Genomic DNA, 14,319 nt, shown 5'->3' on the forward strand with positions numbered 1-14,319 from the left:
CATGACCACGGCACAGAGCTCTGAAGTGACGGCATTGGTATGCTGTTCCTTCAGATCGCATGCGCCAGTGACGTCACCGGCTGCAGAAACTGAACGTTTCCTAAACAGTTCACATTTAGGAGTTATTCCTTGTACCTACAGGTAAGCTTTATTATAATCTTACCTGTAGGTACAAGTGTCCCAGGTGGTGCTTACTACCACTATAAAGTTGTCATTTGCTCCAAATGGTCTATGACTCTTCAAGAGATTAACCACAGTAGTGACATCATCCCTTTTAATGGATTTTGACCAGTCAGCCAGAGTTTGTCAGTTTCAAGTAAAGAAAAGGTGCAGAACCTGCCAGTAACAACTGAGCTTTACAGAGGCCCTCCATCTATTTATTGGTTAGGTCCCTAAAGACAAGTGCAATCTCCACCGGAATGGTGGCTGATTTGTTAAAAAACGGTCTGCTCAGCTGTGGATCCGGTAGTGTCCTGTCTTAAAGCGGAGTTCCACCCATTTAAAAGTCAGCAGCTACAAAAGTGCTAATAAGCGCTTGGAAAGGAAACGCCTTGTCAAGTTGTCTACAAAGAGAAAGACATGTAACACTGGGAAAGTCTTGAGCAGCAGGCTTCTCCTCTAGTTTGAGAGTGGTATGCACTTCATCAATAGTTGAAATGGTCTCTTTTGGGAGACATAGCGTAAGACTGCAAGTACCCTGCTCATATTTTTTTAATATAAGCAGACAAATGGCCAATGCTGGGAAAAAATGCATTTTTAGTTATTTTACGCATACCTTTTTAATTCAAATTTGAAATGTGTTAAGTTATTTTTATTTACACACTGTAATGCTTTTTAATACCATTTCCTTTTCTGTGCACAGATTGTACACAGAGAGCCATAGAGAAAAGTATACAGTACCAGCTGCAGAAGTTTCAAACAAGCCTGTAGCTGTGCATAAGCACCATGGTGCTATCATTGTGATCCCATAATTTTTTAATTAAACCTACTAGTTCCTAATCATTATTCTGAGACCTGTGGCTATTCGTGATGGCTGGGTGACAGAATTAAGAGCACACAGTGGTTCATGTAAGGTATGTAGATTAACGTTCCGAGAGCATTGGGAAGAGGTGTTTAAAGCAGAACTGAACTCGCTGATTTAACAGCTTCCCAAAATATTTATATTCAAGGCATCTGAGCTGAACTGTGAAGCTATCAAATGGCTGGTGTCGTAACTGATCACATGTGCAGCACCATGGCAACTGCAGATCGATCAGAAGCTACGATGGCATTTTGATTGGCTCTAAAGGATAGGAGGGTTTAGTTCTCCTTTTACATATTTAAATGTATGGGGATTAATGTCTTAAAGGGTAACTCCACTTTCATGGGGGGAGAAAAAAAATTGGTAAATAAAATATATAATATAACACAGGGGTAGGCAACCCCTGGCACTGGTGCCGTAAGAGGCACGCAAAGCCTTTTTTGCCGGCACTCGACTCGCTCCCCATCAGCAGAGCAGCGCAGGGAAATGTCATTCCCCACGCTGCACTGAGGGGGAGGCACTGTGCCCCCCCACACATTGTAAAAGATGGGAAACATTGTTTGGTTCTCTAACTTTGCTGTAGCTGCAATTGTCAGCTTTTGTGATGGGGAAGATATTGGGTGTACTTCTGCTAGGGGGAGTGCGGTCCCTGTTTCCAGGAGGAGGAGGATAGTCTTGGCCACTGCTAAAGCCAATCACAGCCCTGTTAGCCCCGTCCACCATCTGGAGGAAGAGGACTCGCTTGGTTGGTCTCAGAAAGAAGGGATTTAACTGTAATTGAGAAAACCACAGTCGGGTGACAGTTTGTGGAATTACTGTTGAGCTTCTGGGAACTTTGTTGAAATTATTCCTGAACCTTTGCGTTACTTACTACTGGACCCCTGCACTCTGAGTCCCTTTAGCCACAGCCAGTATTCAGCACAATGAAAATCGCACCCAACCACTTTTTCTCAGCTGCGGGGCCCAACTTATGATCCTGCACACAGGCCCACTGCTTTCAGAAAATGCCCCTGACCTGAGCACATCCATTCCAGATGCTTGTATGTGACATCACATACATCACCTACATCACATACAAGCACGTGAGCTGGATGTGAAAGGTGGATCAGCAGGATGAGTGTGCCAGGACAGGTAGATGTGTCTCATCTCTGCTTCCTTTTACTACTCTGCATATCACGTATTTCATAGATGAGAAGAGGGTACAGCGGTGGAGAAAATGAGCATGAGGGGTTCAGAGTTGGGACAGAAGAGCAGGAGGGTACAGCGGTGGGGCAGAAGAGCAGGAGGGTACAGCGGTGGGGCAGAAGAGCAGGAAGGTACAGCGATGGGGCAGAAGAGCAGGAAAGTACAGTGGTGGGGCAGAAGAGCAGGAAGGTACAGTGGTGGGGCAAATGTGCAGGGAGGTACAGTGGTGGAAGAGATGAGCAGGGGAGTTCAGTGTTGGGCCAGATGAGCATGGGGGTTCAGTGTTGGGCCAGATGAGCAGGAGGGTAGAGCAGTGGGGCAGATGTGAAAGGAGGTTTATTGGTGGGACAGATGAGCAGGGGGTTACAGTGGTGGGGCAGAAAAGCAGAGGGAACAGAGGTGGGGCAGGAGAGTGGGGGGGAACAGAGGTGGGGGAACAGAGGTGGGGCAGGAGAGTGGGGGGGAACAGAGGTGGGGCAGGAGAGTGGGGGGGAACAGAGGTGGGGCAGGAGAGTGGGGGGGAACAGAGGTGAGGCAGGAGAGTGGGGGGCAACAGAGGTGGGGCAGGAGAGTGGGGGGCAACAGAGGTGGGGCAGGAGAGTGGGGGGGAGCAGAGGTGGGGCAGGAGAGTGGGGGGGGAGCAGAGGTGGGGCGGGAGAGTGGGGGGGGAGCAGAGGTGGGGCAGGAGAGTGGGGGGGGGACAGAGGTGGGGCAGGAGAGTGGGGGGGCAGAGGCGTGGCAAGAGAGTGAGGGGGCAGAGGCGGGGCAGGAGAGTGGGGGGAGAAAGAGGTGGGGCAGGAGAGTGGGGGGGGGACAGAGGCGGGGCAGGAGAGTGGGGGGGGACAGAGGCGGGGCAGGAGAGTGGGGGGCACCAGAGGCGGGGCAGGAGAGTGGGGGGCACCAGAGGCGGGGCAGGAGAGTGGGGGGCACCAGAGGCGGGGCAGGAGAGTGGGGGGCACCAGAGGCGGGGCAGGAGAGTGGGGGGCACCAGAGGCGGGGCAGATGTACAGGAGGTACATTGTTGGGGCAGATGAGAAAGCAGGTTAAAGTGGTGCGACAGATGGGTTCAGTGTTAGGACAGATGAGAAGGTGATTCAGTAGTGAGGCAAAAGAGCATGGGGATATGGCGGTGGAACAGATGTGCCAGGAGGTACGTTGGGGCAGATGAGCAGAGGGGTTACAGTGGTGGGACAGAAGAGCAAGGGGGTACAGTGGTGGGGTAGATGTACAGGAGGTACAGTGGTGGGAGGGATGAGAAGGGGGTTCAGTGGTGGGACAGAAAAACAGGGGGGTACAGCGATGGGGCAGATGAACGGGGGGGGGGGTCAGTGTTGCGCCAGATGAGAAAGGGGTTACAGTGGTGGGAAAGATAAGCGAGGAGGTTCAGTGTTGGCATAGGAGAAAGGGGATACATTGGTTGGACAGATGAGCAGGGGCTTACAGAGGTGGGGCAGAATAGCAGGGGGGTACAGAGGTGGGGAAGATGTGCAGAGGAGAAAGGAGGTACATCGGTGGAACACATGAGCAGGGGGTTACAGTGGTGGGACAGAAGAGCAGGGGGAACAGAGATGGGACAGATGGTGCAGGAGGTACAGTCGTGGGGCCAATGAGAAAGGGGGTTACAGTGGTGGGGCAGATGAGCAGATAAGTTCAGTGTTAGGACAGATGAGAAGATGGTTCAGTGGTGGAGCAGATGTGCATGGAGGTACAGTGGTGGGGCAGATGAGAAAGGGGGAACATTAGTGGGCCAGATGAGCAGGGGGTTACAGTGGTGGGGCAGATGTACAGGGGGTTACAGTGGTGGGGCAGATGTACAGGGGGTTACAGTGGTGGGGCAGATGTACAGGGTGTTACAGTGGTGGGGCAGATGTACAGGGGGTTACAGTGGTGGGGCAGATGTACAGGGGGTTACAGTGGTGGGGCAGATGAGTAGGGGGGTACAGAGGTGGGGTGGACGTGCAGGGGGTTAAAGTGGTGGGGCGGACGTGCAGGGGGTTAAAGTGGTGGGGCGGACGTGCAGGGGGTTAAAGTGGTGGGGCGGATGTGCAAGGGGTTAAAGTGGTGAGGCGGACGAGAAAGGGGGTTCATTGGTGGGGCAGATGAGCAGGGTGGTACAGTGGTGGGGCAGATGAGCAGGGGGTTACAGTGGTGGGGCAGATGAGCAGGGGGTTACAGTGGTGGGGCAGATGAGCAGGGGGTTACAGTGGTGGGGCAGATGAGCAGGGGGTTACAGTGGTGGGGCAGATGAGCAGGGGGTTACAGTGGTGGGGCAGATGAGCATGGGGGTACAGTGGTGGGGCAGATGTGCAGGAGGTACAGTGGTGGGGCAGATGAGCATGGGGGACATTGATCTGAGGTGTGGAGTTGCAGGAATTGGGGCTGATCTGATGCGTAATTGCAGGATGTTAACTTCTTACTACTAAAGTAGTTTGCAGCATTTACAGTATACAAAATCTTTTTTGTGATTGAGAGTGTGAAGTTTACATTTTTTTGTTATAAAATCGGCACGCTCAATTTCTTTGAAAACATTTTTCGGCACAGTGTTCAAAGGGTTGCCTACCCCTGATATAGCATATACAGTTGCGATACAAGTCATATTATAATTGAATGTTACTCAAAATTACCTTTCCTTTTCAATCTGCAACGCTGTCATTTTGTAAAATGCAATAGGGCTGTCTGGAGGCATTCTGTAGATGGTGTACAGATGGTGTACAGAACGCCCCTCAGAGATATCATTTTATGCTTTTGTGATTGGCTGACTGATTTTCCCAGAAGTCTGTACTAAGATCCAAATCAGGTTTTGGCATTACCTGCAACAAAAATGAAAATATTTTATGTGCTACTCCCAAAGGAAAGTTACGTCAAAGGGATGCAGACCCTGCTATTCTTCTCATTAAAGACCTGCAAGTGCAGCAGCTGATTGATAATTATAAAACCACTCCTATTAGATTCACGTATCACATGGACACAGACAAACAGTTATTCCTTAAGAATTACAAAAGGTAGGAATCTGCAACATAGTTTGTTAAAATTTGTGCAATGTACAGAGATCATCCAGTGGGGAATGTTTTTTTTTTTTTTTTTTCTCTACAAAAGTGGTGCTACTCTTTAACTACTTCCCGACCGTCTACCGCAGATGTACTGCGGCAGGTCGGCTCTATTGTGCGAAACTATGTACCTGTATGTCATTTCGTGCAATAGACACTGGGGGCGTGCCAATTTGGCCAGAGGGGGAGCCAATCAGCGGGTCCACGATCGTTCCCCAGAGAGGCAGAATGGCGATCTGCCTATGTAAACAAGGCAGATCGCCGCTCTGACGGGAGAATATAGAGCTCTTGTGTTCCTGCTAAGCAGGAACACTGATCTATGTCTTCACCCAGTCAGACCACCCCCCACACAGCAAAGCAAACCAATCAATATACGCTTATTGGGATTTTTTTTTTTTTTTACCAAAAATATGTAGCAGAATACATATTCGCCTAAATTACTGAAAAAATTCGATTTTTTTATTTATTTTTTTTTTATGTGTTTTATAGCAGTCAAAAATATTGCTTTTTCAAAATCTGCGCTGTTTTTAATGTTTATAGCGCCAAAAATAAAAACCGCAGAGGTGATCAAATACCACCAAAAGGAAGCTCTATTTTGTAGGAAAAAAAAAAGGACATCAATTTTATTTGGGTACAGCTTCGCATGATTGCGCAATTGTCAGTTAAAGTAACGCAGTACCGTATCGCAAAAAAATGGCCTGGTCATTAAGGGGTGTAAAACCTTCCAGGGCTGAAGTGGTTAATCGTGATTTACAAGCTCTTTTTTTTTTTTTTTAATTACAATTGTCTGCTTCATAGGACTGGGAGCAGCGTGAAGAAGAGCATAACTTATTAATTGAAAGGATTCTTCTTTTGGTGCGCAATATCCTTCATGTGCCTTCTGATCCAGATGAAGAAAAGGTAGTACTTGGCTTTTAGGACTTAATTAATGTAAATATTATTGCTGTTTTGCTATTTTATTATTTAATTTATTACAGGTACTTATAGCGCCATCAATTTTTACACAGCAATTTATACATCTATATTGTACATTCACGTCAGTCCCTGCCCTCGGAGAGTTTACAATCTAAGGTCCCTAACTCACATTCATTCATACACATACTAGGACCATAGAGGTGTGCTCTGTGTGGCGCAGAATCCCCCAGTTTAGACCCCTGATATTTCACCAAAGCCTTCTAAAAACAAAAAACAAAAATAGCTTAAAAAATACAATTGTAAAAAAAAAAAAAAAAAAAAAACTGACACCGTCCACTGCCCTATTGAAACCGTCCACTGCCCTATTGAAACCGTCCACTGCCCTATTGAAACCGTCCACTGCCCTATTGAAACCGACCACTGCCCTATTGAAACCGTCCACTGCCCTATTGACACCGTCCACTGCTCTACTGACACTATCAGTACATATACACATGCGCACACACACCTATGTGTTTGAGCTTTGGGGTGCACACCCCAATGCAATAGGCTGTGCACACCTACGACTAGGACCAATTTATACATGATCCAGTTAACCTACTAGCACATCTTTGGCGTGTGGGAGGACTATAATTTGATGTGTAAAGCATGGAGAGAATTAAAGTGTGTTCACAGCAACTACCAGTTTGGTGAATCCATCATGTTGAAGTGTTCTGATGTGTGGTTTTTCATGTTTTTCATTGAACGTCATCTGTGTAAAGTAAGTATGTGTAAGAGGAATAAAGGTATGCAGTTACCATGTAAACCAAGTGTACACATTTTAGTGGATAAACAAGGATTGCTGGTTGGCTGCATAATGCATTTTACCTTATTAGTTGCATGTGTCTTTACAGTGGCTAAAAGTATTGTGTTTGTGGGTTCTGACAGAAGTAGAGTTTTATTGATCTGATTATGTGTGTGGAAAACCATGCAAATACACGGTGAGGTTGTGAGCGTGCAGGCCCTAAAAACTGCATGTTACTATGCTGTTGTAGGTTTAAAACTTTGTAGAACATGTATGTTCTACATAGCCATAACAACTTTGCCTTTGCTGGAGACTGATAATACTAGGTTGTGAATCCTAAGAATTAAGACAAATAGTGGAAATCGGCATGTATACTATCTATAGTATTGCACTATCCTTTTAAGGGGTTTCTATTTAGCAAGGAACCTCCTATAACATTATAAATTATACTTCTGCTAATTTATCACCAGGAGAAGGGGTGCCTCACTACTGTTTGAAAGGTAAAAAAAAAAAAAAGTGTAAGCCTGAAGCTAAAAAAAATGTTCAGCTTTGGTAGATACTGGCCTGCTAAAATACCTAACCATGTCTATCAGGTCCCTATTTGCTGTGACTAGTTACTTTCCTCCCTTTATAATCTTCATTTATTTTATATCCTAAATGCAGCAAAAGGACTCTCATAGTACTTTTGCTGTAATAGGAGGAATAAAAATTCAAGGTGAGGGGACAGTGTAGATCTATGACTGGGTAATCCTTCTTATATAGGTCTTTTATAGATAGAGGGTGAAGCAGGTGTTTAGCTTCCATATATAAGTGAAATATCACTTTTGAATGGGCTAATCCTTTAGAGTTATACTGAACTTTTGGAAATTCTATGTTGTGTTGTATTCCTGGGTGGACACATTTCTCGTGTGCTGTATTGCAGGGAGTTGATGACGATGCAAGCATTCATGATAGAGTCCTTTGGGCAATCCACATGAGTGGCATGGATGACCTTGTGAAGTTTTTGGCTAGCTCTGAGACCGAGCAGCAATGGAGCATGCATGTGCTGGAAACTGTATCGCTCATGTTCCGAGATCAGGTAAGTGGCTGCAAGATTCTTCTTTTACTTTAGGATGTGTAGACATTTAAAATCCCTTTTTTAATCACTCAGTAAAAAAACCCCACAGTGCTGTGTTAGTCAAACCTTTGAAGTAATCTAGACATTCTTGTTATCGATACTCTTGCCCTCGAACTAGGTTTCTATAAATTAACCCTGCTTACATTTTGCTGTATCCTTGTTTCTATATAATGTTATCATGACACTATTCCTTGCATCTTGATTTACTATTCATCTGCTCCTGCACAATGAAACATGGGAGATTGTTAACCTTTTTGTGTACATTATAAACATCGTTTTTGTCTTATAGAGATAGGACAGCAATAAAACATACCTTTAAAAATATATTTTTATTTGGTCTCCAAATATGTCAGCCAAACTGTGCCTTAACTTTCTAGCTGTGACCATAACCCTACAGGTACGGAATGTACATAGTGGCAATTCAGGTTCTTCTATTTAGGCTTTAAGTGCTGTATTTATAATGTGTTGCATGATGTGATATTTACTAGTAAGTGGTGACAGGATTGCATACCAAAAGAAGTCCTAAATGGCTGCCTGTTTAATTCTGTAAACCCCAAAAATATTCAAATGCATTATTTCCTTTTACAACATGTTTGTTAGCAATAATATGTATTAGAGTACTATTGGTATTTTTTATTTATTTTTTTAGAATGCAGAGCACTTGGCATCAACTGGCCAGGCTCGTTCCTCTGTAGAAAGAGTGACAGATATGAAAGAACTGGAGATCCTCCGGCAGAGGGAAGTGGCAGAGAAAAAAAGCAGAGTGTTTCAGCGTGGCACACGGTGAGACTTCACAATATTAAATCCATGGAGAGTATGTCACCTTCGGTACTATCATGGATTTAAGGAAAGCAAACTAAGCTCTAGTTACAGTTGTGCTCATAAGTTTACATACCCTGGCAGAATTCATGATTTCTTGGCCATTTTTTAGAGATCATGAATGACAACACAAACTTTTCTTCCACTCATGGTTAGTGTTTGGCTGAAGCCATTTATTATCAATCAACTGTGTTTGCTCTTTTTTAAATCATAATGACAAAAGAAACTACCCAAATGACCCTGATCAAAAGTTTACATACCCCAGTTCTTAATACTGTGTATTGCCCCCTTTAACATCCAATGACCGCTTGAAGTCTTTTGTGATATTTGTGGATGAGGCTCTTTATCCTCTCAGATGGTAAAGCTGCCCATTCCTCTTGGCAAAAAGCCTCTGTGTGTTTGTTGTCATGTTTGAATGTCCAAGTACATCCCATGTACAGCATGTACAGCTTCCTGGCTGATGAATGCAAATATTCCTCCAGTATTTTTTGATAACATACTGCCTTCATCTTGCCATCAATTTTGACCAAATTGCCTGTGCCTATTGTAGCTCACACATCCCAAAAACATCAGCGATCCACTTCTGTATTTCGCAGTAGGAATGGTGTACCTTTCATCATAGGCCTTGTTGACCCCTCTCCAAATGTAGTGTTTATGGTTGTGGCCAAAAAGCTCAATTTTGGTCTCATCACTCCAAATGACTTTGTGCTAGAAGGTTTGAGGCTTGTCTCTGTGCTGTTGGCGTATTGTAAGCGGGATACTTTGTGGCATTTGCATAGTAATGGCTTTCTTCTGGTGACTCGACCATGTAGCCCATCTTTCTTCAAGTGCCTCCTTATTGTGCATCGTGAAACAGCCACACCACATATTTTCAGAGAGTCCTGTATTTCATCTGAAGTTATTTGTGGGTTTTTCTTTGCATCCCAAACAATTTTCCTGGTAGTTGTGGCTGAAATTTTCGTTGCTCTACCTGACCGTGGTTTGGTTTCAACAGAACCCCTCATTTTCCACTTATTGATTAGAGTTTGAACACTGCTGATTGACATTCTCAACTCCTCGGATATCGTTTTATATCCCTTTCCTGTTTTATACAGTTAAACTACCTTTTCCCTCAGATCCTTTGATAATTCTTTTGCTTTCCCCATGACTCAGAATCCAGAAACGTCAGTGCAGCACTGGATGAAAGATGCAAGGGTCTGTCAGAAGTCCAGAAACTCATTGACCTTTTATACACACACACTAATTACAAGCAAACAGAATACAGGTGAGGATGGTTACCTTTAGGCCTCATGCACACTGGACAATTTTGGACATTTTTACAGCAGCTGTTTTTGGCTTCAGACGTTTTTAAACTCCCCATCATGTTATCCTATGTGTCCATGCACACATAGGCTGTTTTCAGCAGTTTTTGCCTGGGGTGTTTTTTGGCTTTAATAAAAATCCCAAAACTAGTGGGTTCTGAGAGGAGTTTTTCTGCTGTTTTCAGCTGTAAAAACGCTCTAACATCTAAAAACGCTGATAAACGCTCAAAAACACCGCTCATCAGCATTTTTTGTCCTTTTTGAACCATTTTTAAAAAAACGCTAACCTGGAAAACTGCTAATGAACGCTAAAAAACCCTATTGCAAAAATGTTGAAAAACTTTAAAAAACTCACTGCAAAGCTACTGGCGTTTTTATAACGTTATGTTAACGTCCAGTGTGCATGAGGCCTTAATAGCCATTCAAACCCCTTTGTGTCAACTTGTGTGCATTTTATCAGGCCAAAATCACCAGGGTATGTAAACTTTTGATCAAGGTAATTTGGGTAGTTTCTGTTGTCATTATGCTTTTAAAAGCGTAAACACAGTTGATTGATTAATAAATGGCTTCAACCAAACACTAACCATAAGTGAAAAAAAAGTTTTTATCATTCATATTCTCTGAAAAATGGCCAAGAAATCATAAACTCTGCCAGGGTATGTAAACTTATGAGCACAACTGTATGCCAGGTGTTATCCGTCTTAATGTTTTAGAATTTTTTGGTGGTGGTACAGGGGATAGACTCCTGTTATGAACACTGATCCTGCCCAAAGTTGTCTGAGCCAAGTACCACGTGTCTTTTTACTTAAGAAGTCTGTGCCGATTGATGCAGAATCGCTCAGTTGGTATGTAGCGGGGCTGTGCCTTTTGCTGAAGGACATTTGATCTGTCTAAACCCGTTTGTCTAAAGCACTAATTTCTGTAAAAATTCACTTTTAGCAGGATAACTCGGCAAACACATTAATGTATAAAATCATGTTCTTGCATGTTTATGTTGTTGTCAAGTCAGTTATTTACCTCATGTGCGCTTTATTAGTTTTAATGGGCCCTCTGATCTCACCATATTCATAAAGGCAATAATAGATTTGCACGGTACGTCAGTAAGATGATTTCTATAACTGTATTTTATGGAAGCGGTAAAGTGATACTTTTAGACAGATGTACTACAGGGTCCACATATCTTCGTGGTTGAGATCTGACCAATGTGGCAGTAACAGTAAAAGTAAAAGTTTTTTTTTCTGCTCACAGGCATTCACGATTTGGTGGTTCCTACATTATTCAGGGTTTGAAGTCAATTGGGGATAAAGATCTCATATACCACAAGGGACTTCACAATGTAAGTGTCAACTTGGACCATTTTTGCTTCTAAACTCTACATGTAATCTGTTGGTGGGAAAGTAGTACGCCTTCAAATCTGAATCTATAGGTGACTGACTTTTATTTACACTCTCCTACACTTTTTGATTTTCTCCTCTTGCTCTTTGTCTCCTAATTTTACATTTTAAAGTGAACTCATCAGGACCTAAAATATATCCAAGTTAAAAATAATGCTAAATTGCAGAAAACCGGCAGTGCTTAGGGCCCTTGCGCACTAGTTTTTTTAGCTTGTGCATCCAATAAATCCAATCCTGAGTTATTTCTCTCTGGGGGGGGTGAATCGATCCAAGAAGATCCAACCCCCAAGTGTGAACCCGGCCTAACGAAGGTACTTGCAGATGGCACAAAGGGGATGATTTACTAATCCTGGAGAGTGCAAAATCTGGTGCAGCTGTGCATAAAAAACAATCTTCTTACAGGTTTTTTTTTTTTTTTTGTCTAAGCTTAATTGAACAAGCTGAAATTAGAAGCTGGCTACCATTCACAGCTGCACAAGATTTTGCACTCTCCAGTTTTAGTAAATCAACCCCAGAGTGTCCGTGCTTCAGCAAAATTGTTAATTTTAAATACTTTATAATCCGTCACAGGTTTACTTTAAAATGAATGCTTTACATGAATCAGTAGGACACTTATCGGCATTAACAAATCACAATATTTCTTTGCTTTAGCCTGGGTTCACACTATAGCAAACACGGACATCACATGTGATTTGCACCAGCACTGCTGTACCGATCTCATGCGATGTCTGTGCAATGCGAGTTCAGCCATACAGTTATCTGGCTGAACTCGCATTGGATTTGCACAAAAAAGGTGCAGGAACTTTTTTTTTTTCCCCACACTGGAATCTGATCGCATGGGTGTTTGACCCCATGCGATCCCATTCCTGTCCGAATCATCAGTTCGCACTGCGATCTGTGAACCGATCTTGGGGTGTCATTAACATTGTATTGACAACCACAGCGTTTTGCAGAGGGCAGTGTGAACTGCCTGTGGGAGAGATGCAATGCGGGAGAGATACGATGTGGGAACCAGCGCTGGAATCGCGCTTGTTCCCGCTATAGTGTGAACCTAGGCTAAGACTTACTGATTTCCTTACCATAAATTTAAAAAAAAAACTGACCCAGCTCCCAGGATAGGGCCATGTGGTGGCTGTCGTTATTGAAGACAGTCTGTTTTCAAGCAACAGTGACATTGGAGGCCCCAAAGAGTTGCCCACAATATGCATAGATGAAAAAAAACCTATAATCGTAGATTTAAATCTATAATTGGAAACAGACATTTAATACATTAACAGAATTTAAAAGAAAGGCTGTTTACATTAAAGTGAATGTAAACCCGATTTCATGAAATTTGAGCTGGGCTCATACTATACATCAGCAGTGTTTTGTTATCTTTCTCCAAAGCACTGTGTCCCATAGCTTTCGCCTGATCTGTAGCTCTGTTATCAGCCTGATAACTTCACACATTCTCTGAGATGGGAGACAGAAGTGTGTGTCCTGGGAGGTTGCTATAGAGAGATTGGCAGTCAGCTTGCTGTCTAAGAGCAGAGCTGTGCACATTCCTTTCTTCCTTTGCCAATGTGGAGTGGGGGTGTGTGCCTTTCCTCCAATCAGCTGTCTTGGATGTATGCCAATAATCCACTCCCAGTGCTAACAAGGAAGATAAAAACTTTAACAGGACATACACTTTCTAAAGGATATATACAGATAAAGACAGCAGATATACATGTAAAACTTATATAGGGAGATTTGTTTTATCTCTGTGTATCATCTGAGGCTATTCACTTCACTGGGCATATGTGAGGGTTTACATCCACTTTAAGCTGATCTCTTTCACAAGGAAAAAAAACACAGACTAAAGTACCTCTTTTTATATTGTGTAATAAACTTTATTCCCTAAAAAATGAATAGCAAGTAATGGTGTTGCTGCATTTTTGACAGTTCAAAAATTATACTCATGATCTTGGAAAAGAATTAAGGAGAGTCCCTAAAAGAAAGCTACAAGCCAAGGATACAGAGGTCCGCCGCCGCTCTGCCCTCAATGTGCGTCTCTTCCTCAAGGAGTTTTGCATTGATTTCCTGGAAAACTGTTATAATCGGCTTATGTATATAGTGAAGGTGAGCATGAATATCCTCTTTCATTTCTGGGATGTGTTTATTTGGGACCTTATTTCTATATGGCAAGTGTCTAGCCATGATATAGTTACAGTCAATCATTGATGCCAAAAATGGCTACAATTCTTATTAACCCAATAGCATTCTTCAGGTTTTTTATTTTATTACTTCGATAAAGAATAGAGAAGATGGGTGTCAATGAAAGGAAATGTTATGAGAAAAACATGGGTGCTGCCACTGCTGAGTCCTCTTGAAAATGCTGTTTGCTTGGCACTTTTAGTCCTGATCTTCATTTAAAAATGGGTCAATGACCTTGAACAGCTATACAGAAAAATACTTCTGACTTTACTGATCTGCACACTTGTTCTGGCTAAGTGACCCAAAGTATTCAAGCAACAGGATTTGTATACTAGCCTGGCAACTAGCATTTTGCATAGAGTTAGACAATAACAGTCTACATAGTTTTTATGACAAGCTTACTATACAAGAGAAATGTTGGTGTGATTGTTGAAGATTTCCTTCCAAAATTACTAGTTTCTGAATTACCTAGAATATGTATTGGGGAAAGGCATGCCAGAACTCTCTACCTGTTGTGTGCCAATGAGAAGTTCAAATGGAAACCAGAGGTTCCCCACAAGA

General features: G+C 43.2%; 1 protein-coding gene across 4 annotated transcripts in view; it reads left to right on the forward strand.

Annotated features, from left to right (window-relative positions):
* The window catches only part of TIMELESS (timeless circadian regulator), a 164,248-nt gene that overhangs the window by 64,690 nt on the left and 85,239 nt on the right, over positions 1 to 14,319 (forward strand). For all 4 annotated transcript variants that reach the window (XM_073613929.1, XM_073613928.1, XM_073613930.1 and 1 more), the window contains exons 7-11: positions 6,052 to 6,153; positions 7,875 to 8,030; positions 8,719 to 8,852; positions 11,438 to 11,525; positions 13,507 to 13,683. In XM_073613929.1, the coding sequence (XP_073470030.1) occupies positions 6,052 to 6,153; positions 7,875 to 8,030; positions 8,719 to 8,852; positions 11,438 to 11,525; positions 13,507 to 13,683 (657 nt within the window). The remainder of the gene's footprint in view (positions 1 to 6,051; positions 6,154 to 7,874; positions 8,031 to 8,718; positions 8,853 to 11,437; positions 11,526 to 13,506; positions 13,684 to 14,319) is intronic.

The sequence above is a fragment of the Aquarana catesbeiana genome, linkage group LG02, assembly GCF_042186555.1.
Source record: "Aquarana catesbeiana isolate 2022-GZ linkage group LG02, ASM4218655v1, whole genome shotgun sequence".
Classification (NCBI taxonomy): Eukaryota; Metazoa; Chordata; class Amphibia; order Anura; family Ranidae; genus Aquarana; species Aquarana catesbeiana.